We start from the raw sequence: 25,515 nt of genomic DNA, 5'->3' as shown, positions 1-25,515 counted from the left end.
CTTCATCGCATGAAAGCCATCCTCCAGAACTTACTTTTAGGGACGCTCTCTTCTATTTCGAGTTTTTTGTGTTTGCAGGGAATTTTATGGGGTGGAGGAGGCAAGAGGGAATAATGGCTTCCGCTCAGAGAAAACCCCAAATCAAGCTCTCAGTGCCGTCCGTGGGATCGCCTGCGGGAGAACCCACACACTGCCCTAGGGTGAGCAGAGGGTGGAACCTGAGGCTTCTTTTCCCGCCTGACCCCTGCTCGCCCCGGCCGCGTTTTCGGGCTTGCAGGCTGCAGGAGCCAGGGCGCCGCTAGGGGATGCAGTGGCTCAAAGGACCGAGAGAGGCCGGGGAGGTTGGAGCCCGCGGGGCCGGCCAATCGCGGCCCGGCCGCAGCCTCGCCCGCTGATTGGCCCCCTCCGCGGCCCCGCCCCGCCCGCCCCGCCCCCCTCGCCGGGGCGTCTGGAGCCGCACCCCCTCCGCCCCAGGCTGCCTGGCCCGGGCGGTGCGAGTCCGGGGACGGTCGCCGCAGTCCTGCCCGCCGGCCGGGATGGGGGTCGCTGGAAAGGGGCCGGTTCCTCGGCTGGGGAAAAACGCCGGGAGCCGGAGTAAGTAGGGCCCTGGGCGGGGTGAAGGGAAAAGTTGGGTAAGTGGAAAGAGGCCCCGAGTTCTTGCTTTGCGGCCGCTCTCACTGTACTTAGGGACCTGGCTGGCCTGCCTGTGTCTGTCCCTTTCCTCTTCACCCATCACCATGGTCACTCAGGTCGGAAGCACGCAGGGACTGCAAATTCCAGGTCTGGAAAGGCAAAGCACGACAGCTGAAGCGTGCATTTGAGAGGCTTGCTAACACAAAAGGCTGGGGAAACCGTGCACGGCGGCCACCCGAGGAACACACACCTTCCAATAAAGGCTCGCTCCCTTTGCCCGATTCCCCCAGCTCTTAAGCAATTCTCTCGAGAGGCAAATCCCAAAGTCCTTTGGCATGAAAACCTCTTTTTTTTTTTTCTTTCTCTCGTCGGTTTTTATAGGCACGTAACCCCAAATCCATAACGTCCCCAATACCGGATTGAATTGAAAAACAAGTTTGGTCATTAAAAAAAAAAAAAAAAAAAAAGAAAAGTCTGAAAAAAAGAAAGGCTGCCTGTAGAAATTGACTTTATGAATGGGGCAGGCCGGTTTCCCCGGCACGGAATAATCCACCGGGCCGGAATGAATTGGCTGGAGCGGGAGCCACATTTAAAGGGCCAGAGCGCGCATTCCCTCCTGCCCGCCCCCCTCCGCCCCAAACCCGGCGGGCCTTGCCCACCCGCCCCGCCGCCCCCCCCCCCCCCACCTCCGCCCCCGGGCAGCCCTCCGCGGCGCCCCCCTTCCGGTCAGTGGAGGGGCGGGGGCAGGGGCGGAGGGGTGCAAGGGGGGGGTGGGGGTGAGGTCCTGGAGCGGGTTTGGGTTGCAGTTTCCTTGTGCTAGTGATCCTGTCCCCTCCTCGCCAGCGCCAGGCTCCTCCCCCTCGGCGCGGATGACACTAGGACCTCCTTAAGTTGCGTCGCGCCACAGCTGTCTGCGAACACTGAGCTGCCTGGCGCCGTCTTGATACTTTCAGAAAGAATGCATTCCCTGTAAAAAAAAAAAAAAATACTGAGAGAGGGAGAGAGAGAGAGGAAAAGAGAGACGGAGAGCGCGCGCGACAGAGCGAGCCACGCAATCTGACCGAGCAGTTTCTGCTCTCCCAGGTCACACGCCTCCTCCTCCTCCTCCTCTCTGCTCCTCGAGACCCAGGTTGGTACTGGCAACTTTTTTTTTTTTTTTAAGTTTGATTTTTCTTTTTCTTTTTTTTTCCCCCCTGCTCCGTTTGGGAGGACTTTTCAAAATACTGTAAACTCAGCCCCGATCTTTTGGGAGGCTGGAAGGCAGGTCCCGGGATCGCCGTCCCCGGGGGGAGGGGGGAGGGAGCCGTCGGCCGAACTGGATCCGCTCAGTCAGGGCAGGGCCCTCGCGAGGGCCAGGCGGCCGGGGATGTGCCCGGGACTCGTTCCCTGGGCGGCCGCGGCCGGGTTTGCCTCGCTCGGGAGGAGGCGTGCGCGAGTGCGCGTGTGTGCGCGCGTGTCCTGGGCGCGCGGGCGCGGGGCCGGGCGGCCGGCGGGGAGGTGGTGCCACTTCATAAACTCAGGTGCTCCGGTCCTCAGGAGCTCATCCAGGTCTCCCCGCTTCTCTCCTTCGCAGGTGAGCCGAGCAGAGCCTCGGCCTCGGAGCCGCTGAGGAAGCCCCGGCGCAGAGGAGCCTCGTCTCTGCAGAAGTCCAGCCACCCTCGCTCGCCCCCCACCCCCCGCTTTCAAATTCGGTCCCCTTTTATCCCTCCCTCCCTGGTTTTGGGGGATTCCTCTTTCCTTCCTCTTCTTCTCCTTGCTAAGCGACCACTTAAAAGACTTTTCTCCCCCTCCCCTTCTTCGCTCGCCTTTCCTTCCCACCTTTCCAACATTGCCCCACTGAAAGCAAATCGTTAAACGACCCCCGCCCCTCCGACGGCAGCAGCACCTGCAGCGCCTCGGAGCTCCCCCTCCCGCCCCCCCCACCTCCCCCCCGCGACCTCCCAGCCCGACCGCCCTCCCTCTCCGCGCGCGGGTTCCGGGCCCGGCGAGAGGGCGCGAGCGCAGCCGGGGCCATGGAGGTGACGGCGGACCAGCCGCGCTGGGTGAGCCACCACCACCCCGCGGTCCTCAACGGCCAGCACCCGGACACGCACCACCCGGGCCTCGGCCACTCCTACATGGACCCGGCGCAGTACCCCCTGCCCGAGGAGGTGGATGTACTTTTTAACATCGACGGTCAAGGCAACCACGTCCCTTCCTACTACGGAAACTCAGTGAGGGCCACGGTGCAGAGGTACCCTCCGACCCACCACGGTGAGTGCGCCCCGGGTGCGGGGACCCCCCCGCCCTCCAGCCGCCGCCGCTCCCCCTCCCCACTCCCCGCCCGGCTCCCGGAGGCGGGGAGCGACCAGGGGGTGGGCAGACCCCGCGAGAGCCCCCAAGTGCCGCTCCTGCCACTTTTTTTTTTTTTTTTTTTTTTTAAATTGGGGCCCGGAAATGCGCGAGGAAGCAGCCTCAGCCGCCGCGAGAGTGTGTTTTTAAAAAGTCGCAGCAGGCGTCTCTCCGCGGCCGGCGCGCCTGGGGCCTGGCGCTCACCTGGAGGGCGCCGGGCCGCCCCCCTCTTCTCCCCGGGCGGCCGCAGGTCCCCGGGGGCCTCCGCGGTGCGGGGCGCGGGGAGCCCGGGCTCTGCCTCTGCGGCCGCGGCTCGCTGGGCCCGCAGCCGACGCCGCCAAACCGGCTGGCGCTCGGTTCCTTCAGAGGGTCCCGCTCCCCCAGCTAGCCTGGAGTTCTGTCTCCAGGGGCTTCGGCCAGCGTGCCTCAGTTTCTTTTTCCGGCACCTCTGCAGAAAGGCCCGAGAGAGATTTATCCACACCCCCGTTTTTGTTTTGGTTTTATGATTATTACTTTTTCAACCTTTCCCCAAAGCGAGTGCATTCGGTGACCAGGCAGGTCCCCTGCTTCCTGGCTCTGGGGAATGGGATTCTGGAACTTGAGCGGGTTTTGCTGGAGACACTGCTGTCTTAAATTTGAGACATTCGGAGTTTTCCTAGATTCCCGGCTGCACAGAATTTTCCTGCGTCTTGTTTTTAGGTTGCCCCATTGCCTGCTCCCCCAAAACTCTCGCCTTACTGTCCCCTCCGGCCTACGACAGTCCCATTAGGCTCGCGGAGAAGAGTTAGGATCCACCACAGGGCTTCTTTTTTACGTGGGGGCGATTCCAGTTGTCTTTTGTTTTTGTTTTGTTTTGTTTTCTCCTTTCTCTTTCACCTTGAAAAGTTGGTAAGAGTTCTGAAATGTTAAGAAATCCAGCCCTGTGTGGTTGGGGGCAGGGGGGAGCTCTAAGCTTTCCAGCCTCCGTGGGTTCCTGAAGAAGAAACAGAGGCACAATTTCAGGCAGAGAAGATGGGAGCCTCTCTCCAGGCGACCGAGGGTTCCCTGGTCCCCGTGTCGCCGATGACACAGTCCCTCCTGCAGCAGGCATCCTCTGCCCTGTTGTCACCGGGCTTTATTAAACCATTGTCTCTGCGGATGGGGCGCTCTTTGCCCTGGTTCGGTGCAGATCAGCAGTTAAGTGGAAACGTAGAAGCAGGCTTAATATTATTTACTATACTACTTCCTGCATAACATGAATCTTGACCCCTTGGCGTTCAGAGAACTCTCCTTCCCCCTCCCCTCCCCTTCCTCTCTCAAGATTTTAGTTTCAGTATTGTTCTTAATGGTTAAATAGAATGTCAAATGCTGAGGCAGGTAGTGGATTAAAAGATCAATACGTGTGTGGATTTGCACTTACGGTTTGCATTTGCCCCCTCTCGGAGTGGATGGAGTTGTCTGAGTTATGGTCATCTTAAAACTGCGTGTTTCAAATGCAGGCTGACTGTGCTGTGTGGATAAGTCAGCTGTAAATACATAAAATGGAATTTCGTGTCTCGGGGGCTCCGGTGAAAATTCGCCCTGGGGGAATCACAACTTTGAGGGCGTATGAGAGTTACTTTATTTTTCTTTCTAAAGGATTTGGGAGAGTGGGAGAGGCAGGGCCCAGCCTTGCAAACTTCCTCCAGTGGTCTGAGCAATTACTGTTTCCTTGCAAATCGCGTTTCAGGCCTTGCCAGTCGTGAAGGCACTGCAGAGGGGTCACTTGAAGGGAACCCCCGAAGGCTCCCCCTCCTCCCTTCCAAGCCCTCTCCTTCCTGCACCGGGGGCCGGGGAGCTGGGCCTGTCTCCAGGGTCCGAGTATCTTCCTGGTGCGGAGCAGTTGTGCGGCCAGGCTCACCCCTTCAGGCCTCATTATTCACAGCCGACTCTCTTATCAGGCTGGCTGGGATTAGGTCTGGGAAGGGGGACGCTGGGCCATTGATGGAAACCAATAAATCAAGTCAGGTTCTGGAGAGGGACTGCAGGGATGCCATTCAGAAAGTGTATCTGGAGAGCCCAAATAAGCCCAGGGGCCGTCTCCACTCCCTCCCAGCACCTCTCGGGTGTCAGACACAGGCCCTGCGTGCTGCTGGATCTGATGGGACATTGGTGTGGCACAGATGGGTGTAGAGGGTGTGCTGGCCAAGGTACCGGCGGCCGGCCTGGACGAGGGAGCGGGCCTGCGCCCGGGACTGTTTGGGACTGCCCGGCGGGGAGGCTGGGGTGGAGGGGAGGAACCCCAGATGCGTCCGAGGGCCCCCCCCTCCCAAAGCTGCTCTCACGGGCATCTCTCTCTCTCTCTCTCCCTCCCTCCCCCTGCATCCCCCGTCCCCGCGCAGGGAGTCAGGTATGCCGTCCGCCTCTGCTGCACGGATCCCTGCCCTGGCTGGACGGCGGCAAAGCCCTGGGCAGCCACCACACCGCCTCGCCCTGGAACCTCAGCCCCTTCTCCAAGACGTCCATCCACCACGGCTCCCCGGGGCCCCTCTCCGTCTACCCCCCGGCCTCGTCTTCCTCGCTGTCGGCGGGCCACTCCAGTCCGCACCTCTTCACCTTCCCGCCCACCCCGCCGAAGGACGTCTCCCCCGACCCGTCGCTGTCCACCCCGGGCTCGGCCGGCTCGGCGCGGCAGGACGAGAAGGAGTGCATCAAGTACCAGGTGCCGCTCCCCGACAGCATGAAGCTCGAGTCCACGCACTCGCGGGGCAGCATGACCACCCTGGGAGGGGCGGCCTCGTCGGCCCACCACCCCATCACCACCTACCCGCCCTACGTCCCCGAATACAGCTCCGGACTCTTCCCGCCCAGCAGCCTGCTGGGGGGCTCCCCCACCGGCTTCGGATGTAAGTCGAGGCCCAAGGCGAGATCCAGCACAGGTAGGAACCATCTCCGCTCCCCCCACCCCTACGCGCCAGGTCCTTTCTCCTCCCCCCGCCTCTCCCTTCCCCTAAATCCAGGGCAGGGAGGAGGGAGCTAGAGTCTGGCCCCTCAGGGGAGCTGGCTGGTGTTCCAGACCCTTCTGAGATTTGATTTCTTCCCATTCTTCCAGCGGGGAAAGAATGAGGTGTGTCCTATCTCATTCCAGTCCTCCGAGCAGAGGGGAAGTGGGATCCAATTTACCTCACCCCCTTGAGCTGGAAAGGAAAAAGACAAACAAAAACAAATACCCTGTCCTGCCTGCCTGGGGACCTCCGGGTTCTGCCTGTAACCTTTAGTCCGTTTCCGAGACCAAATGGGAAGCCGAGGGAATAAATCTTTAGTGTTTAATGCTGAAACGAAACCTTAGCGAGCACAGGTCCGTCCTGTGACCGCCCCCTCCCCCCTTGGCCTCTGCGGCTGCCTCTTCCTCCAGGCTGAGCTCAGAGGGGGTCCTGCCGACAGGACAGCCCCTCAGACAGACGTGTATGATGAAGGCGTGGGGGTATTTGGGTGGGGGTGGTCGGGACCCTGGCAAAAACAGCACGCGCATTCTTGGCATGGAAAAGGGGGCTGTCATCCCAACTTCTGGGAGAGAGGGGGGCTCTGCCCTGGGGAAACCGGAAGGCAAATCAGAAGGCAGATGGACCAGCTACCTGAAAGCGGTAACGCAGGCAGGGGCAGGGGGGTGGAGGGCGGGAGGGTGAGGGTGGTGGTGGCAGGAAGGCGTCGTAGGACCTAGTCCTCCCCGGAGCTGAAGCCAGAAGAGGTAGGGAGGACTGAACAACATTCCCCAGGTGTGAGTCTCTCTTGCTTCCTCCGCACATCCTCCCTCAAACGAGCACCCCCTGTCTAAAAGCGCGCTGCCGTTTTATTCTCTTGGTGTAGACGCTTGCTGTAGAAAACAAAACAAGACACCCAACCCCCACCAAATATCTTGGCTTTCAAAATAAAATAATCCGTCGCCAACGTTGCTCCTAACCAGAGAGGCTGAGAGACCTCGGGATTCTCTCCCTTGAGCTTTAACTGTATTTTAAAAAGACGATTTTTTCAAAGAGGGTTCTGTCTCCTCGGGTGGCTCCGTTTCAGGGGTGGGTGTTTCTGTCCTGGCTCCTTCCAACGTCTCACCTCTGCCCTCTATCTATAGAGCTCCTAACATACAAAGACGGGATGAAGATCGCTCGCTCTTTTAGGGGTAGGACGAGCGGTCTTGACACAGGGTTTGTAAAACCTCGGTTTCAGAAACTTCCGAGGGAGGACCCTGGGAGCCCAGTGACCATGAGATCACTTTTCAGGGTTTTTTTTTTTTTTTTTTTTTTTTTTTTTCCAGGGTGACATTCACTCTGACTGCCTGGGCAGGACTGTCTCTATTTAGTTGATATGTTTTAGCTAATCCAATTATTTTCAGACTGCTGCACGCGACAGTCGCATTGTTTATCCCGCGCCAGGAACTTTAATAGAGTCCGGATGCGGTTAGGCTGACAGAAGAACTCAGACCTGCGTGTTCAGTACATGAAAGTCGGCAGAGGGAGAGGGAGGTAGGCTAGCTGGTGGAGTCTAAGAGAAAGCAAGAGGAAGGGAGACCGGGCGGAGGAAAGTGGCCACGCTGCCTCGCCGCTAGGCTGGGGTGTGGGGTGGAGGGTTCGAGAGAAATGGGGTTCAGCTTTGCTCAGAAAAGCCGGGATTAGGTCAAGGCTTTGAGGACTGATGGCACAGAGAACAAACCGGTGCATTTTGAGGTTAGCGATGGGATTTTTTTTTTTTGTTTGTTTAAAGTTCTCTTTTCTGGGAGGCGCCAAGTTTTGGGGGCAGGTCGTGGTATCTGAGGCCGGCGTAGTGGTTTGTGTGTGGGGGGGGGGGGAGGGGACAGAACAGAGCGACTTTTCCAAGAGCCTCTGGTTTCTTGCCCCTCTGCGTCTACACCTTCAGTCTTCCGAGAGTCATTTCCTTTTTCTCTCCCTCTTTCCCCTGAACTTTTGGGGGCGGGTGTGGGGGGGGGGGGAAAGAGCCGCAGTTACCCTAAACCAGAACCAGGAGCACCTATGCTCCTATTATTATTATTATTATTATTATTATTATTATTGTTATTTTTATCATCTACTTTTTATATTTTGGGGGAGGAGGGAGAAGAGAGAAGACATTGCAATCTGGCTTTTTACTTCCCCCTTTTTATCCCTCTCTCACAGTCAGACACCCCAGAGCAGCCCATCTGGGCAGCCAGGGAGCTGGGACTTTCGGGAGTGTGGGAGCAGGAAGGAGGGTTTCCAGACCCTTCTGGGTAAAGGGGGTGTCAGTGGCACACTTCTCTTGAGGATGGAGTTCTCTGGGTTTAGTGGTTGCTTTTTTTTTTTTTTCAAGTCTTCTTTACAAACTCACTTGCCGAAGGTGGAGACGGGAGAAGGGAGGGAGGGTTGTCACCGTTGGGAGAAACGGTTGAACAGTGGTTAGGGCACCTAGTGCTTTTTTAACGCCCGCCCGGGCTGTCAGTGCTGGGTCTCCCTCCACAAACAAAAGACCAAGCCTTTTAGCAAAGAGGCCAGTTCTCAGCTGTCCCTACCCTTGTCTGATCGCGGGCATCTGGAAGCCTCTGCGAGCAACCACCCCCCCGCCCCCCCCTTCCGTCCAGCCCAGTTTCTCAGGATTTCAGTTGGAGGCCAGGGGGTGTTTGAAAATGGCGGTCGAATGTCAGGAGGCCTCTGTGGTTCTTGTCACCTAAGAGAGAGGTGTCTGTCTGAACAGCTCACACCAGGCAGTGAGCGAGGAGAGGGGAAAGAAAGCAGGAGACAGTCGGGGCCTCCGTTAGGAAAATCAGTTGTTTGGCAACAATGAGAAAGGGGGGAAAAAATAAGAAAAACCCAGACAAGGCAATCGCAAACTTGCGGAGTGAATCAAGACAGAAAATTGCTCTAGTGTGCAGAGCCTCGCTGAAGAGGCAACCGTTGCTCGTGTTTGAAGGTCCCTCTGAAAAGGAAGCTGTCACCCTCCCCACTGCCTGACAGAGGAAAGGAAATCTGACTGCTCACGTCAGGCTGGGAGATCCCCCGGCCCAGGTGCCTAGGAACGGGGCTGCCCGCCCCACACCAGCCGCAGGGTGACTCCACCCCAGCCTCTGCCCGAGCCCCTGCCTGAGCCCCGGGAAGAAAGGGACAGAAAAAGTGGGCACCTGAGAGGCCCCGTCTTGCCAGGTCACGGGGAGTGGGCCTGGGGGCCAAGCCGGGACCTGTCACCCCAGGTCCCGCTGTCACCCCAGAAGGGGCCGACCCAGTGCCTACTTGGGGCCCGTGGCCCACCCGCCCCCTGGCTGGCACCTCCTTGACCGCTCGCCCTTTCCTCCTTCCTCCCTGCCTCCCCCTCACCTGCCCCCGCCTCGGCTTCTGACCCCAGTGCAAGGTGTCTGGATGTAGTTCAGTCCCCAGCCTTTCTGAGGTCTGGTGGAAATGGTGGACGTCTGCCCATGTGCTCCTGGAACACTACTGCCCGTGTTTGTAATAATCTCAGGGGCTCTTGGGAGGCTCTCTGTAGACCTTTTATGGAATTTGGAGGAAAAAAAATATAGAATTTCTCTTAACTCCTTATGGTTTTTTTTTTTTTTTTTTTTTTTTTGCAAAAGGAAAATGGACAAAAACTATTCAGTACCATCGTGAACTCCAATGTCAGGCAAAACCCCTCCATTTCTGAAAGTCTTTTTCCTTTCCCAGACCCTGTCCCTAGAGGAAAAAAAAAACCCCACAAAAAACAGGCTTATAGATGTGAACCCCTCTGCCCCCCAAGTTCTTCATACTTGGTTTAGGGGTTTCCAAAGGCCAAACAGGTCCCAGAGCCCTCGAGCCAGCCTTGTTCTCCTTGTACAGGGAGCCGGCCAGATTCCCAAGCAGGCTGCCCGGTTTTCTTCCTCCACCCTGTGTCCCTGGTGGTTTGGAGTTAGCCGATTAATCTCCTAAAACGAAACAACCTTTGGGGGCTCATCTTTCTCCCCTTCCTTCCTCCCAAACCTCCCCCCTGGCGCCTCCAGAGAAAGTCCCCTAGAGAGACCAGCTCTGGTGGGGCCCCTGGCTCCTGTCCGCCCTCCGGGGGGTCGGGGGTGGGGGGTGGGGGGTGGGGGGGCGGAGTGGGGGTGAGGGGGCTTCTCCCGGTCTGGGGTGTGGCCTGCGGAGCCACTGGTCCACACCTGGCCTTGGAGGATGAGGCCCCCCCAAGAGCTGGGCAGGTTCTCCTAGAAACTGCCTCCCCTTCCTTCTCCCGAAGAAGTTGCAAAGAAATCAGGGACTGGACTCTCCCCTGTGGTCCTCAAGTGCCGTTTTGAGGGAGTCTCTCCAGCAGCTTTCCCTCCGGAGATGGGTCTGGGTCACTCTCCCTGGCCCTTGAGTGAACCGGCCGGGCCGGTTTTTTTGTTTATTTTGTTTATTTGTTTTTTTGGAAAAAGCAACTGTAGAGAGGCCTAGGTTAAGGAGCCAACCAGGAGCCCCCCCCCACCCCATTTTTCCTTAACTGGCCTGTTCTGATCTTGCCTCTCACGCTGCTCTCCTCCCGCCGACATCTCCAGGGGCCTTGCCTGCAGATTGCACCGTTTCCAACACCTCCTGGCCTGGTCCAGCTGGGGTCACACTTACCCTTCAGTCTCTGGCACAGTGGCTGGAAAATTCTAGAAAACCTTGGCCTTTTCTGGAGAGAAAAAAGATGGTGGGAGAAATGAGTGGATCCCGCTGGGTCTTCATCTATTACTTGCCAGCCAGGGACGTTTGCGGTTTTACTGGAAGTAAAATCTAAAGCCTGGGGTCCTGAAATCAATCAGCCGATTGATCGATCTATTCATCTATTTATTATCTGTTTATCTATCTCGCCATTGATTACTCTTTCCTTTTCCACCACCGTCCTAATCTCCGTGGTTGAATCAATCTGCGGAGACAGACCTGGCGATGATAACGAGGCACCTTTATTTTCCTTTGAAGGAAATGAGTGGAATGTTTTGCTCTGCCGTTGCCCAGGCCTCAGAATTTTCTCAGGGAACTATTTCAAGTTCAAATCTGCCTTCCTCCTTGGCTGTGCCTGATCTTCCTCGTCAAGTCAGGCAGCCCCAGAGCAAGGTCCTGCTGCCTTTTCTTCATGTGTCCCTTCTTGGGGCCAGAGCTGAATGTGGACGGGGCCACACGGTGACCCTTGTCCACTTGGGAGCCACCTGGAGGGAGGTGGGGGTAGGAAAGTTTCCTAAAGGAGGGAGAAGAGAGAAAGTTCTTGATTCTACTTTCCTTCCCTCGTTCCGAGGGAGCGCTGTCAGCTTTTTCTGTGTGTTTTTCCTCCATAAGTGACTTATGTGTGATCTTGTTTCCAGAAGGCAGGGAGTGCGTTAACTGTGGGGCCACCTCCACCCCGCTGTGGCGACGTGACGGGACCGGGCACTACCTGTGCAACGCCTGTGGGCTCTACCACAAAATGAACGGACAGAACCGACCCCTCATCAAGCCCAAGCGAAGGCTGGTGAGTCCCCCCAGAGAAGCACTGATCTAACACAAACCATTGTGTGTTGTTAATTTCCTCTCTTCAGGAAGGAGAGCTTTCTGCAGGAAATTGGCAGGACAGCTCAAAATCATGTCAGCTTGCTTGGGATAGTTTTGTTTTTTTTCCCCTCCCCTTTTCTTTTCTCAAGTTAGACGTACAGAAAAGCTCTCCCTCTTTTTCGTCTTGACAATTCCTAAGTCCCTTACCAAATTTTTAAGGATGCTGGCTTTCTGGTGATCGAATCCCTAATGTATTTACATGAGAGCTTTAACGGGACGCCAGCAAGCGATGTAAGATTCGCGGATAATCACTGTGACAGGTAGGACGCAGACGGAATGTTCCAGCCACCATCTAGGACGTGTCCCTAAGTGCCAGGGCTCCTAGTGAGCACGGTCTCAGTGCGCTTCCTTCGTGCCGTGGATGAGTCTCATGAGCCCATTCTTGAAGATTGATGGGGCCAATTAACTGAGTTTCGCGAGCAGCGGCCAGTGAATCTGGCGGAGTTTGCCTTCTTCCGTGGTCTTGAGAATTGGGGACTTGCCACAGCTAATTCCTTTGGGAAAAACTTGTGTGATTCCTGTCCTGCCTCTTGGTCTCCTGTCTCCTGCATTTGGTCTTAGTTTCCCTTTGAACTCCTGTCGGTAGGGTGAGGGTTTTTGGTCCCCCGCTTCTTTCTTTCTTAAATGTCTCGACCTTTAGGAATAATACTCAAGGAAACCTGGCACCACCAAACATTTATAAAGAAAATCAACAGAAGTTCATTTGTAAGCTTGTCTTTGGTACCTCAGGCTCGGATTGAGTACCAAGTGTATGCAACAGACAAATAAAAGCAGGCTTGGCAAATGACAACCCTAACCACAGTCAAGAGATCAAAATGCTTTTTGTGGTGATGACATTCACCAAGCAGAGAGGGGAGGAGGGGAATTTCCCCACGCAGATTAATGGATAAAGGTAGCATCCATCAAATTCTAAGGGTGTGTGTGTGTGTGTGTGTGTGTGTGTGTGTCTGTGTGTGTGTGTGTGTGTGTGTGTGTGTGGTGACGGGGTGGGGGGCGGACAAATCTTCTGTATTCTTTTCAAAGAATTATTTGTCATCTCCATCAGATTTTAGTGCAACTCAACACCTTTCGCATCCTTTTCAGAAGGAAAAACTTTCTAGGGATGGAAGTGCCCACGTGACTTTAATTTTTGGCGATCCGTGGTCTCTAAGCTTTATTCCTTCTGATCTTTGCCCCCTTCGCCAGCCTTTCTCAACCTCCCCCTGCTTGTCCCCATGCACTTGGGTTTTTCTTTTTTTTTTTTTTTCCTTTCTCTCATGTGCAAAGCTAACTTCCTAGGAAAAAGCTGCCGGATATCTGAGCACTGGAGATAACTCATAAACAGCAACTCAGCTTCCCCAACCTAAACATCAAGATGTTTGAACATATCAGAACAAGACGTGTTTGAAAGAAAAAAAAAATGGCTGGAGGTGTTAGCACAGAATGAATATGATCGCACCACAAAAGAATGTTCTGAATCACTCAAAACCTGGCCTTAGTAAGAAAAAAAAAAAAAAAAAAAAAAGAAAGAAAGAAGGAAAGAAAAAAAAGTAAGAAAGAAAAAAAGAAAGAGAGGAAAAGAAACATAACTAACAACAAAAACTTTCTCGTTCAAATAAGGCATCGTACCATCAGCATAACTGGACTTTTTTTCTAAGGCAAAAACATAAAGAAGGAAAAAGAGGGTGTAAAGTCTCAGACGATGGGCTGAATGATGAGTGAGAGTGCATTTGACATTTTCTTGGGGTTTCTACTGTCTGGGCAGATTGCATAGGAAGGCTCTACGTGCATTTTATAGACGCGTGTCTTCATTCATCTTTCATAAGTCTCCAGAACTCTGAGTAATAATTTCTTTTAATTCCGGAGTTCATTGGCTGTCGCATTTAAAGTGTCTTTTCTTTCTTACTCATCTGTTCTGGGTGGTTTTACATCTTTAGTTCCATAGAATTCATTTGCTCCAGAGAGCTACTCAGAGCAAGCCCATTCAGGATAGAGAGCTATTTTTTTTTTCCCCCGTCCTTAGATGTATTTGACTTCTGAGTACCTAGAACTTTCTTTGTCTTCTTTCCTATAATTCCTGTTCCTTCGTGCCAGTCTCCGGTTTGCTATTTTTGCTTTGCGCATTTGCAGATTCAATGCAGAACACCCAGCCTGGAGCTAGTTCTTATGCATGATGCCTGCCTAACACTGAATACACTCCAGCAGGAAAGAGAAGAGATGACTGCAGAGAAGATCCATACGATATTTTTTCCCTCGTGTTGCCAGGTTTTCCGTGTGTCTGAGGGCTCGCTGCGTAGTTTGCTTTATTAATGTACTTTGTCTCCCGCTAGTGAACCAAACACTGTGGCTTTTAGAGGGTCTGTATAAATTCGCCTAGAGTCTGTGGACCAGAGACGTGTTCTGAGGCTGCTTGTATTTATGTGGCTGTCACTATACGGGGAGGGACTAACACCAGGAACCTCATCGTCTGGAGCTTGAATTTGACCGGCTGGCAGTGTGTGCTTGGAGTACACATTTAAAGTTGCTGAGCTGGGAAATCTGGTGCCTGGGTAGATATTAATCTACTATATCTGAGTATCTCTTTTAAAGAAGAAAGTACAGGAAGATAGTAATAATCACACGGTAACATCATTGTCAGAATCATGAAGCGCTGATTTTATGTATCGTTTTCTTCCCAAGAGCATGCGAGTGAAAGTTATATGCGTCTCAGCTTAGCACATTTCATCAAGGCAGGTGGGCATGGGCATCTAGAGGAGGTCAGGACTAGGGTCAATTATTCCAAAACGGGCAGCCGGAAAGTAGAACTTTTTTAGTTATGACAGATGAGAGCTGTTTTTTTTTCTTTAAGTTATTAAAAAATTTTTTTTAATGTTTATTTATTTTTGAGAGAGAAAGCCAGGCAGTGAGTGGGGGAGGGGCAGAGAGAGAGGGAGACACAGAATCCGAGGCAGGCTCCAGGCTCCCAGCTGTCAGCACAGAGCCCGACGCGGGGCTCGAACTCCTGAACCGTGAGATCATGACCTGAGCCGAAGTCGGACGCTTCACCGACTGAGCCGCCCAGGCGCCCTGAGAACTATTTTTAATTCCCAGTTTTTTAGAGCACAGAAAATAAAGAATTACCGAAAAAAAAAATCTAAAAAACAAATGAAACCCATGACCCTGCTATGGAAGCTTCCAGGAAGAGGAGACGTCTGTGGGACAATTTAGTGGTGTTAAAGGAGGGGAGTCAGTCGGGTTAATTGAGAATTTCCACCAGGGTTCCCATATCTGGCAACTGCCTAACTTTTTACCTGATAAAATACTAATGGAAAAGCACACCACGATCCCTATGTTCCAGGCTTTTATAAGCATGCCAGAACTTTCTTGATCACAGATAGCTGAATTCTTGTTCTTTCTCTTGCTTTTGATAATATATTTGAGTCCAGAGCAGGGAATACTTCTGCAGTTAAAACTTTCTGTTTATGTCGGGGGATGAGGGGTTGACAGCAAAGGTAATAGGTCCAACTTGATTTTCTCTGGAAACTTTCTGAGTTAAAAAAAATTTTTTTTTCAAAGCACGGACGTCGAGAATAGCACCCCTGTAAATTTAAGTGCATCAAAAAGCGAAAGAAAAATCTCCCTCTTCGAGGAAATGAAGGCAGTGACACAACCGAATAATTAAAATTCAAGCTGAGTCTGACATCTGACGTACAACTATTCTGCCCTGTGAGCAGCGAGTAGGAAATACCTAATTTCACGAAGGTGAAATGAAACGAGAGCTGGGCAGGGAGGTGTTCTGTTGATGAGCCGAAATCTTCGTGCCTTTCAGTTTGTCTCATGAGCTGGAAGCCAGCTAAGGGGAGTGAGGGTGGCAGTCGCCAGGAGTGACGCGGCCTGGAAGGATGGGCCGGTGCCGGTTTGAGGCTTGGGCGTCGTGCTTGGTGCTTCCTAAGAGGGCAGGTCCTGGGAGCTCCACACGTGCACACGCACACACACACGCACAGACACACGCGGACACTCTCCTACTGTGCTGGCCCTCTGTTCTCTTTCTAACCCAGAATTTCTTCGTTTGGGATCTGTCAAGTGCTCTCGATGTTTGGGCTTCCTCTTCTTGTGCTGTTCGTAGCGTTGTGATGGGCCGATCGCCTCGTGGAGAATTGAGAATTGCTATTTTCACGGTTGCCCTTGACAAAGACCCTCCCCCCCCCCCCCCCAAGAGCCCGGTACCAAAACGAATCAGGTGAATTCCGCGTTGCCACCCATAAAACTTAAACATCTGGCGACCAGGGAGGTGGCGTGGGCTCTCGGACCCTCTGGACCCCAACCTGGGGAGCGGCAGGTTACGCCCTGACCACCGGACCACGGTCTCACCTGCTCTCCTGCCAGCGATCACCTGTAGTTTTCTTCTTGAGGCAGCTTTTAGGGGTCTTTGTTATTTTCATGGGGGCCACTTACTAGGTTTGATTTCAATGACAATGACAATTTTTTCTTTTCTTTTCTTTTTCTTTTTTTTTTTTTTTAAGTCTGTCTCCGTAGTTCTGAAAACACATTTAACATCTGGTTTGATTTTACCCTCCCTCTCCCTCCCTCTCCGCCCCTACTCCCAGTCGGCAGCGAGAAGAGCGGGAACGTCCTGTGCAAACTGTCAGACCACCACTACCACTCTCTGGAGAAGAAATGCCAACGGAGACCCCGTCTGCAACGCCTGTGGGCTGTACTACAAACTACACAATGTAAGTGTCACGGGGCCGGGACCGGCGGCCGGCCTGGGGCGGGTGCCCAGGAGACACCGTCACCCACCGCAGGCTTCCTTCTGCATTTGATGGCCGTCCCCCGGGCCCAGCAACAGGCCTCAGGTGAACAGTGCAATAGGGAAGCGACTTGGCACAACGCGGCCGTGCGGAGGCCGGAGAGCTTAGGGCAGAGAACGACGCGGGTCCCCCAGGTCGGTGTGGACGATGCTGTGCGATGCAGCGCCCCGACGTCCGCGGTGGGCCCGCTCCGGGCTTCCCCGTCCTCCCTTGGGAAAACAGTGATAGCGTGGTGTTCCTGAGAGTTTCAACTTTTTGCAAGAGAGAGAAAGAGAGAGGGCACGCAAGAAAGTGTGATGCGTGGCACAGGAAGTCTTCAGACAGAGGACAGTTCGGTGACTCAAAGGGGCAGAAGCTCTTCACCTCTGTGGTGAATTTTAAGTGGATTCTCAGCCGCAAAGACATGGGATGAAGCGTCTGCGAGATGTGGCCAAGGTGTCTTTGTCCTAAGCAGCAGAGAACGGAGGGAAGCAGTGGAGTGAGGTTATCCAGAGAGCAGGGTTGAAAGAAACCCTCGTTTCCTCTTCTGTGTCGTGTGAGCAGAGTGAGCAGAGTTGCCCGTCAGTCACCTGGGCTCCGCTGGGTCATTTCTGGTCTTTTCACTGGGGGTCCTCCCGGTTTGCGATATGTTTACATTAAAAAAAAAAAAAATCCTGGATTTTTTTTTTTTTTTTTTCCTGAAATAACTCCGGCTGACAGGCCATGACCTAATGAGGCTTGAGGTTCAATTATTCCCAGAGGAAGAAGGACCATTTCTCTCTCTCCGGCTCTCTCTCACTGTCCTCTTTTGCTCTGATTCTCCTAAAGCATCTTTGACGGTGTGACTTTGGCGGAGGCCACGGCGGTGCGGGGAGAAGGCGCGCGTCTTGCTCAGGGCCGTTTCCCTGGCACGTTCACCCTAGCTGGGAGTCGGGAGGAAGTTCTTCTGCTTAGAGTTTTGGAGTCCCAGAGAGCTTCTCAGGGTGGTCCCAGCATCCCGGTCCCTTTTTGCCTCTTGGGAATAAGCTCCTGCGATTTCCCAGGGACCCCGCAACCCTCATGTGCCTGCCTTTGGTGTCATCCCCTCCTGACTTGGTCCCCGTGCAACGCCCAGCCTAGCGGAACTGGCCTTTCTAGTTCTTGTCTCTCAGATCCTCCCAATGCCGAATGCCGTGTATACCTGTTTATCAGCAATGAAACCCTAGTTCCGTTTTCACTTTGGGGACTCACTTGCTCACTGCAGTGGAGATAAACAGATTTGTGATTAAAATCTGGAAGGTTCGGGGCATCAGAGTTTATGGGCCAGCCAGTCATCAGCCCAGCCTCTCCGGTTGCTTTTGGCCGTAACTCATGGTTTTCAAAGAACTTTCAAGTTGCTTGATTACCTTTGAGCCTCAGGTAGTCCCATGATGTAGACAGGGCAGAAATTATTCTATTTCCGCTGTACTTGAAGAAGTTATGACTCAGAGAATCAACTGTCTTGTGCAAACGGACATGGCTGATGGAACGGAAGAGCCAGGCAGGACCGATTTCCGAGCAGCACAGGCCTTCCGGGGAGGTCAGTGGCGTCAGGACTGATAGGGACCAGTGGAAAGTGAACACTTTCTCAGTTCAGAGTGTGCCAGAAGTTCAGTTCAAAGCGAGGAATTGTCTTCCCTATTCCCAGAGGAGCCCGGGAACGGTGGGAAGTTACCCGGCTCTAAATTTCTCTGACGACTTAGCCACGATGAGATACGGGCTCAGTTGTGTCCAGTCTAAACAAAGTTCTGAAGGGGATCGATTTCTCATCAAATCAAAGAACAGTCAGGGAACCCTCTTTGCTGCTCCCTCCTGGGAGAGAAACTTGCTCCCCTGGCTGGCGTGGTTTTTCTGTCTTCGCTGGTTTAGCAAGACCTCACAGAAGGAGGCAATTGATGTGTATTTAACGACAGGAGATTATAATCTATTAACGTTCTCATCACATCATGTTTGGTTATGCCCACCTGGATACCTGTATATGTTTATGTATAGTTCCTTTTCTCTTATCTAGGTGTTTCGATAACTACCTATCTCAGGATCAGTGTCTCTAGGTGGCGTTGAGACTAGTTATCTGGGTCTGTGCTGCTATCTGGGTAACTAGATATTATATTTAGATATCTGGCTGTGTATATCTAGATACCGGGTAAAGAGCTGTGTGTCTAGACATTATCTTGGGGGAAGATTTGATGTGACAATAGATTCCTATCACCTCTGTAGTCTGCGTCTTTATCTTGATTGTCGCTTTGAAGAAGGAACCCTGAGATGTGCTTTTGGCAGTGACCTTTTAGCTCCTCTGCCTTCCTGGTGCGAGGGGGGATTGGGTCTCAGCTCCAGCATGTGGCTCTGTGCCCCTCTTCAGGGTGACCTCTCCCAGCTCAGCCTTGGGAAGCTGTGTGTCTACTGCTTCCAGAAACTTGGTTGGCCGCCTCTCTCTCTCTCTTGACGGCTGGAGTCTCTCTTCCTGAACTTGCCCTTTCTAGCTTTGGGAACGGACAGGTAGATCCTAGAGCCATGAGAGCATGAGGGAGCCTCTTGTCTTTCTCCCCCTCGAGGGCCCGGGTGGAAGATGACATTTGTCCCTGCAGAGTCAGCAACGACCGAGACCCTGACATCGCCTCCTTGAGTTGTTTTGCCACATCCCGACGACGTGTGGCCAGATGTGTGGTCCGCTGTGTGGGGCAGCTGTCTGCAATTGAGTTTAATCCCATTCTGACTCCTTGTGGGGAGCGGTCTCTGATGCTCTGTAAAGTCCCCTGTCTTGATTCTGTCTCCCCCACCGGGAAAATGTATTTTAAAAACAGAACAGACAGAAGCTTCTCGAAAAGAGAGAGAATGGCATGCCGCCTCGGGTGCCGCAGACTAGCTGAAGGCCTTTGGGGTAGGGCCTTGCCTGTCTCTTTCCTGGAGCTCGCTCCTGCTGCACAATTTCCAGGACGAGGGTGCCCGCATGCCGGCCCAGTACTGCGCGTCCCAAAGTGGTCGTCGAGTCCTTGGTGACGGGTTGGGGGGCCATTGGTCTAGTAGAAGTGCACAGTCAGAACCGGGCGGGAATTGCAACTTTCAGTCATCAAAGTTGCTGTGACAGGGGCAAGAGACTACCTTGTGGAGAGACCCGCTGCGGTAAAACACGACCCCAGAGCCTTCAGGTTCCAGGGGAAGATCTTACAGCGCCTCTTACTGCGATAAAGCCGGGCAGGAGAGAGGCGACCAAAAATTACTTTGAACAGGGGTGCGACGCTAGTCTGTCAGGGCAGACAGACCTACACCCTTAAGGTCGATCGCGTTCGCTGTGGTTTTATGGTCGCAGCACAGATGTCGGAGAAGGAGACAAGATGTTATTTCCTTCTTGAAGATTCCCCAGGTGCCTCCGCGCTCATGAAATGTTCTAAGGAGATTCTAAGGAAATAAGACCAGTTATTGTATTTTCGATACCAGAGAAATGCAGTCCTAGTGGGTGGGTCTCTAGAATATGGTCCCTGGGAACGCAGAGTTTCCCAAGGCAGATTCTCCTCCAAGTCACTGATGTGGACAAACGTAAATAACACCCGGGGCGCCTGGGTGGCTCAGTCGGTTGAGCATCCGACTTCGGCTCAGGTCATGATCTTACGGTTCGTGAGTTCGAGCCCCACATTGGGCTCTGTGCCGACAGCTGGGAGCCTGGAGCCTGCTTTGGATTCTGTGTCCCCCTCTCTCTCTCTGCCCCTCCCCCGCTCACACTCTGTCTCTCTTTCAAAAATAAATAAACATTAAAAAAATAACCAAACCCGTAAATAACACCCTCTGCCTGGAACACCTTACCCCTGGTTTCTTGGTTTCCGAGGCTGACAGTCAGTGCTCCTCCACAGACTGGATCTGCGTGACTCCTGGTCCCTGGGAAGGAGACAGGAAGGGGTGGGGGGAGGAGGGGCCCCGGCTGCAAGCAAGACCCCCAGTGTGGGGCGGTCAGAGCAGCCCTGTGGAGGTGTGAAAGCCTGTGTGCCCTTTCAGAGCCAGCCAGAAAGTGTAAAAAAAAAAAAAAAATTGATCTTTGTTTAGATTAACAGACCCCTGACTATGAAGAAGGAAGGCATCCAGACCAGAAACCGGAAAATGTCTAGCAAATCCAAAAAGTGCAAGAAGGCACATGACACGCTGGAGGACTTCCCCAAGAGCAGCTCGTTCAACCCGGCCGCCCTCTCCAGACACATGTCCTCTCTCAGCCACATCTCCCCGTTCAGCCACTCCAGCCACATGCTGACCACCCCGACGCCCATGCACCCACCATCCAGCCTCTCCTTCGGACCTCACCACCCGTCCAGTATGGTCACCGCCATGGGTTAGAGTCCCTGCTCGATGCTTCAAGGCCTCCGGGCGAGAGTCCTTCCGGCCCCTTCTACGTGCGTTTTTGCAGGAGCAGTATCATGAAGCCGAGATCCGATGGATACCCGTGTTTTGAAGGCACAAAGCAAAATGACGTCTGCCACTTTCTCAGAGGCGCTCGCTGTGGCCTCTGTGTTCTCAGTCACTGAATCTGGATCCCATTTGTGAATAAGCCATTCAGACTCATCTTCCCTATTGAACAGGGTCTCTCTAGTGCTGTGAAAACAAACAAACGAGCAAGCAACTGAGCTGAACGTTGCATATAACTTATATTGTGAGAAATACTGTACGTTTGAAGAAGACTTTACGGCATCCGGGGAGCTGTAAGAAAGGCATGAAGGATGCCAAGAATTTTAAGGAATACGGGGAAATCAAGTGTGGAAATGGAGAAGAAACTAGGTCTGATATTCAAATGGACAAACGGCCAGTGTTGTTTCCTTTCACTGGCCATAGTTGTTTGATGCATTAAAAGAAAAACAAAAAAAAAAAAAAAAAAAAAAAAGGAAAAAAACAACAACAAAAAAAAGAAAAAAGTCGTAGGCAAATCATTTGTTCAAAGCCGTGGGCCTCTCTGTATAGGAGAGTCTGTGAGTCCCAGGCAATCAGTGTTACCACTCGCACGATGCCGTAGAGGGGCTCAGCAAGCCTTTTCCGGGCCCACACGCTTTGTGAACAAGTCCCTTGTAATTGTTGTTTGTATGTATAATTCAAAGCACCAAAATAAGAAAAGATGTAGATTTATTTCATCATATTATACAGACTGAATTGTTGTACAAATTTATTTACTGCTAGTGTTAAGAACTACTTTTTGTTTTAATATTTTCCTTCTTTCTCCACTTTTTTTTTTTTTGGTTGAATAAACTAGACGATGTTCAGTTGACCTGAGGCGGCTGTGCTCCGGAGGGTCTATTTTCCATTTTGTTCCTTGATGATATTTATTAAATAGCTTCTAAGGGCACAGCAGCATCCGGCCCCTCCCTCCCGCACCCCGCAGCCTGTGCTATGAGGGTAGCAGGTGTACGAGCTACCGACGTGCATGTCAGCGACTTGGGCTGGACAGACCGGGTCCTGAGCGCGGCCTGCCTGATTGTTAGCTCCCTGTCGTGTTCTGTGTTAGTGATCACTGCCTTTCATCCAGTCTGTTGGGATAATAATATAAAAGTACACAATAAAGTGAAAATATTTTGAAAACAACCAAGTAACATCGTATCAAAGCGGTGGCCAAGCTCTTCTAGAATCTGGTAGCTCTCGCTAATTTAAACACAAAACCCAAACGTGTTACGTTAGCGGCTAGGACATCATGCAAACCTGAGATAGTCAACAGGTATTCCTTTGGGAGGCTGGGCGTCTTCAGGGGTCTCTGTGCAGCCCAGAGGCTTTCTCGGGGAGTGGGGTAGGGGGGGCCGGAGTACCTTCTGTGTCCCCTCGTGCGCCGCGGCCCCTCCTGCTGGCCCGCAGGGCCTCGGGCGCCTCGCAGGAGCAGTGGGAAGATTAACTCGCGGAGATGCACCAGCGGACTACAGCCGATGGATTCCTCATGCTTCTCTGCAAGATGTGACGGCACGGGGCCGGTGCTTGAGTTCATCTCTGTTTTCCTTTCCTACTGTTGAATAACACCGCAGTGGAGGGTTTATTGGCATGTTTGCGGAACACGAAAATAACCGTTTTTTGTAACTTACGCTGTATAGTTTCCTTTTACTCTGTTGGCAGAATGTGTAACCATGGCACACATTTTAAAATCTCTGTTAATCGCCTCTCTGCTTTCTTAGCAAATATTTTAAACCTAAGGCTAAATGTTGAAATAAAGGAGTTAGAGACCTACTGAGCTGCAAACTGGAGATCTTACTGGCTCCTGATTAATGACCCGCACTCGGGACGTTGTTTTCAGCCCCTTTTGAAGCACCGAGGGCTCCCATCGTCATCAATTGCCGTATTAAATTCGGGAGATTTTCTCGTGTGGTTCCAATGCCTCAAGACCTGCCACTTCTTTTCTTCGTGAACAGATTTGAGTCTGTGCTCTTTCACCTTAAGAAGAGAGAGTTCAAATTCTTGACATTCTTGGGGCGGGATGGGGGGTGGGTGAGGGCGGTGCACACACACACGTAGAAAAATCCCAAACTCAGGACGCACACAGCCACGTTGTGTGTTGGGTACTGTGGGGATGCTGGCGTCTTTGATCCTACTTCTTCAGAGAAGTGTCCTTTTATCATTCTGTCCGTTGATTGAACCTGCTAAGATATTGCTAGAAGATCGAGTGACAGATCTAAAACATACTGATAACGATGATTCGGTTACTTTTTTGGAGCACTGTCGTGTGTTTTCATGGTTTTGTTCTTTTTTTTTTTTTCTTTTGACTTCACGTAGAATCAATAGAAGGCACAATAGAAGAGCAGCGTGAGAGAGGGTTTAGTCTAGGAAAACTCTAGAAAACTCTAGAAAACTCTAGAACGAGATTGGGGAGCCAAAATATTGCTGGAATCTCCTTGAGGAAACTGTCGTCCCTAATTACTTTTCAACCCGTTTGACCTCACTTTTGAAATAGTTACCTTCGCTTCTCCCTACGAGGTTAGGTGTGAAATACATGTGCAAATTTGGACCGTTTCTTTAAACCATTTAAAAAGCCAACATACTAGAAGAAAATAAATGACGTAGGGATTGAACACTTTTGCTGTTTACGAACCCCTCGTACATGGTGGTGGAAATTCATGAAGTTAAAATTTAGAATTTAAGCCCTTCTATCACGTTCTCAACAAATACCTAGTGAGCGTCTAGGTTGGAGTCCATTTAAAACCACTTTTTTTTTTTTTTTTTTTAAAGCAGATCAGGAAATAGAGAAACCAAGACTCCAGTGTCTTACTCTACATGTGGGACATTTACATGATATTCCCCTTCAAGAACTGTCTACACGCACCGTGGTGAGGCTCCCAGTCCGGCCTCTGGGTTATTTGCCAGGCAGACAGAAGGCTGCAGAAGCGGGGACCCCCAGAGCACACCTCTGAGGTGGCTGTCTATCTTCGAAGCCTTTCTTTGGCCTTAATATCATTTTAAAAGCTTCCTCCTCATCATGGGACTTCATTTTAGTGTTTCCTAATTTAAGAACTGTGTGCAGGAAGCAAATCCTTTGCACATCTGTGTGCCGGACTTGAATTTAGTAAAAAAGATCTGTTCGCAAAATTCAAACCCAGAAACTCAAATGCCATCCTTCCCCCCACTGCTCTGATACCTTCCCCACAGCAGTGAATTGTCCCATTTACATTTAAGAGATTTAGAAGCACTATTACTCCATGCTTCCTTCTGTTCCGCACCCCCTCGGTCCTCGACCCCCAATCCACCCCAAGGTCTAGAATTGTCTCTGTGATCTCTCCTGGACAGCAGTCATGATGGACTCCTCTAGATAAATCCCCTTCAATTACCAAGCTAAGCAGAGATTTAAAAATTAATAATAGTAATCACTTGAAAATTAAACAATAATTGAAAGCCCAAAAGAAAACATTGGGAGCGATAGTACGTGATACATAGTTTTATCCGCGAAGCGAAAAATGTTAACCATTATCCAGAACAGCTGGGTCACACCCCAGCCCCTTCCTGCACCTTCAAATGAACTTCTGAAACACACTTTCATTTTTGTTTATTCCCTCTTGCCCAAACAGTGTGAATACACCCTCAGAGCGGACTTGTCCACATCCTTTGCAAAAGCACAGTGCAGGGAAAACTTGAGATTTCAGAGAAATTCACTGATCATTAGAATGTAGGAAGACAGCCGTGCGGGAGCCCGAAAGCTTGGGTTTCATCCCTGGCTCTTGCACTAACGAAGAGCAACGGTCTGAGACGAATTGTTTGATTTCTCTGGGAATCGGCTCTCGATCTGTGTCATTGGACGAGATGATCTCCAAGACCACTGGAGAAGACAAATACTGTGATTCCATTGGATTTCTTTCTTCTTTCTTTCTTTCTTCTTTCTTTCTTTCTTTCTTTCTTTCTTTCTTTCTTTTTTTTTTTTTAGAATATCCTTTATTAGGAAAGACGTCCTCACATCACCTTCAGTGTTTTGACCGGCGTATTTTAAAAGCCTAGGGTGGTAATAGTTCATACGATTCCAGAAGGGTCGGGGTGATTCCACTCCTGGCACAATCTTGCAAAACACAAAATTAACTTATATTTTGTGACTGTCAACCCCGGACAGGGGTGAGTGTCCTAGGCTGCAGATCCCCTACTCTTTCTGCCATGTGTCCGGGCCCCTCTCGAGGGGAGTACACAGGACTTGATTGTCCCGCTGATGTTGGCAACGTGGTTCACATTTCAGTCATCCATTGTGTGAAGAAATTCTGCCAGAATCGCTTACAGGCTATTCTAGGGAGATAGCCAGGGTCCAGCGTTTCATTTCCCCCGGGCCTCCCCCACCCCTCTCCTCTTTGGAGACTGGGACACGCAGAGGAAGGAGATCAACGTCCCCCCCCCGCCCAGAGCTCTTCCTTTTGGGGTGCTCTCTACAGATTCTGATGTCTCTAGGTCCTTCCTCACTCACCCCGGAGCTCCTTTGCAGGGGATCCCGGTACATTAGCCACATTGTTTGTGGTGCGTTTTTACAATCCCCTGTCATGTCTGTGTGCAGTTTGGCAGGCTGCACATTGGAGTGGGGATTTGGAGAGCCGGCCCACAGCCCCTCCCCCCAGGCCCCCTGCCCCCTCCTCGTCCACCCCTACAGGACTCAGGCTAAACACAAGGCAGGCATTATAAAGCGCTCACCTGTACCTCCCGGCCCAGGCCCGGCCCAAAGATGTGCAAACACCTGGAGGGGAGTTTGTGTTCTAAGGAAGCAGCTTTGGGGGGGGGGGGGGAATGGCGCCCCTTAGGGGTGTGCGGACACAGGCAAGGCCATTGGCTCCTGGAACCGGATCCTGATTCGATGAATTGGTCTGAAAGGGACCCCACTG

The 25,515-nt window shown here is 52.2% G+C and overlaps 1 protein-coding gene across 3 annotated transcripts; it reads left to right on the top strand.

Moving 5' to 3' along the window:
* The first annotated feature begins 482 nt into the window (after window positions 1–482).
* Window positions 483–22,414, top strand: GATA3 (GATA binding protein 3). Of its 3 annotated transcripts, none has more exons than XM_053895094.1 (6): window positions 483–594; window positions 2,207–2,886; window positions 5,325–5,861; window positions 11,231–11,376; window positions 16,022–16,147; window positions 20,258–22,414. In XM_053895094.1, the coding sequence occupies exons 2-6, from the start codon at window positions 2,646–2,648 to the stop codon at window positions 20,540–20,542; spliced, it is 1,335 nt and encodes a 444-aa protein (XP_053751069.1). In that variant the 5' UTR covers window positions 483–594; window positions 2,207–2,645; the 3' UTR covers window positions 20,543–22,414. The 3 variants fall into 3 exon arrangements, with proteins under 3 accessions (XP_053751069.1, XP_053751070.1, XP_053751068.1); XM_053895095.1 differs by lacking the exon at window positions 483–594 and adding an exon at window positions 1,546–1,762 and having other exon boundaries at window positions 11,234–11,376; XM_053895093.1 differs by lacking the exon at window positions 483–594 and adding an exon at window positions 1,547–1,762.
* Window positions 22,415–25,515: the final 3,101 nt, after the last annotated feature.

The sequence above is a fragment of the Panthera pardus genome, unplaced genomic scaffold (genome assembly GCF_024362965.1).
Source record: "Panthera pardus isolate Hobbes unplaced genomic scaffold, ASM2436296v1 HiC_scaffold_6, whole genome shotgun sequence".
In the NCBI taxonomy this organism is placed as follows: Eukaryota; Metazoa; Chordata; class Mammalia; order Carnivora; family Felidae; genus Panthera; species Panthera pardus.
The sequence above is the reverse complement of the archived record's forward strand: the minus strand, read 5'-3'. Positions and strand labels throughout refer to the sequence as shown.

Excerpts from the sequence above, each read along its gene's own strand:
- GATA3 (XM_053895094.1), top strand. The coding sequence starts at position 2,646 with ATGGAGGTGACGGCGGACCAGCCGCGCTGGGTGAGCCACCACCACCCC. Across the intron at positions 2,887-5,324 it reads GTACCCTCCGACCCACCACG|GGAGTCAGGTATGCCGTCCG; the intron begins GTGAGTGCGCCC and ends GTCCCCGCGCAG. Across the intron at positions 11,377-16,021 it reads TCAAGCCCAAGCGAAGGCTG|TCGGCAGCGAGAAGAGCGGG; the intron begins GTGAGTCCCCCC and ends CCCTACTCCCAG.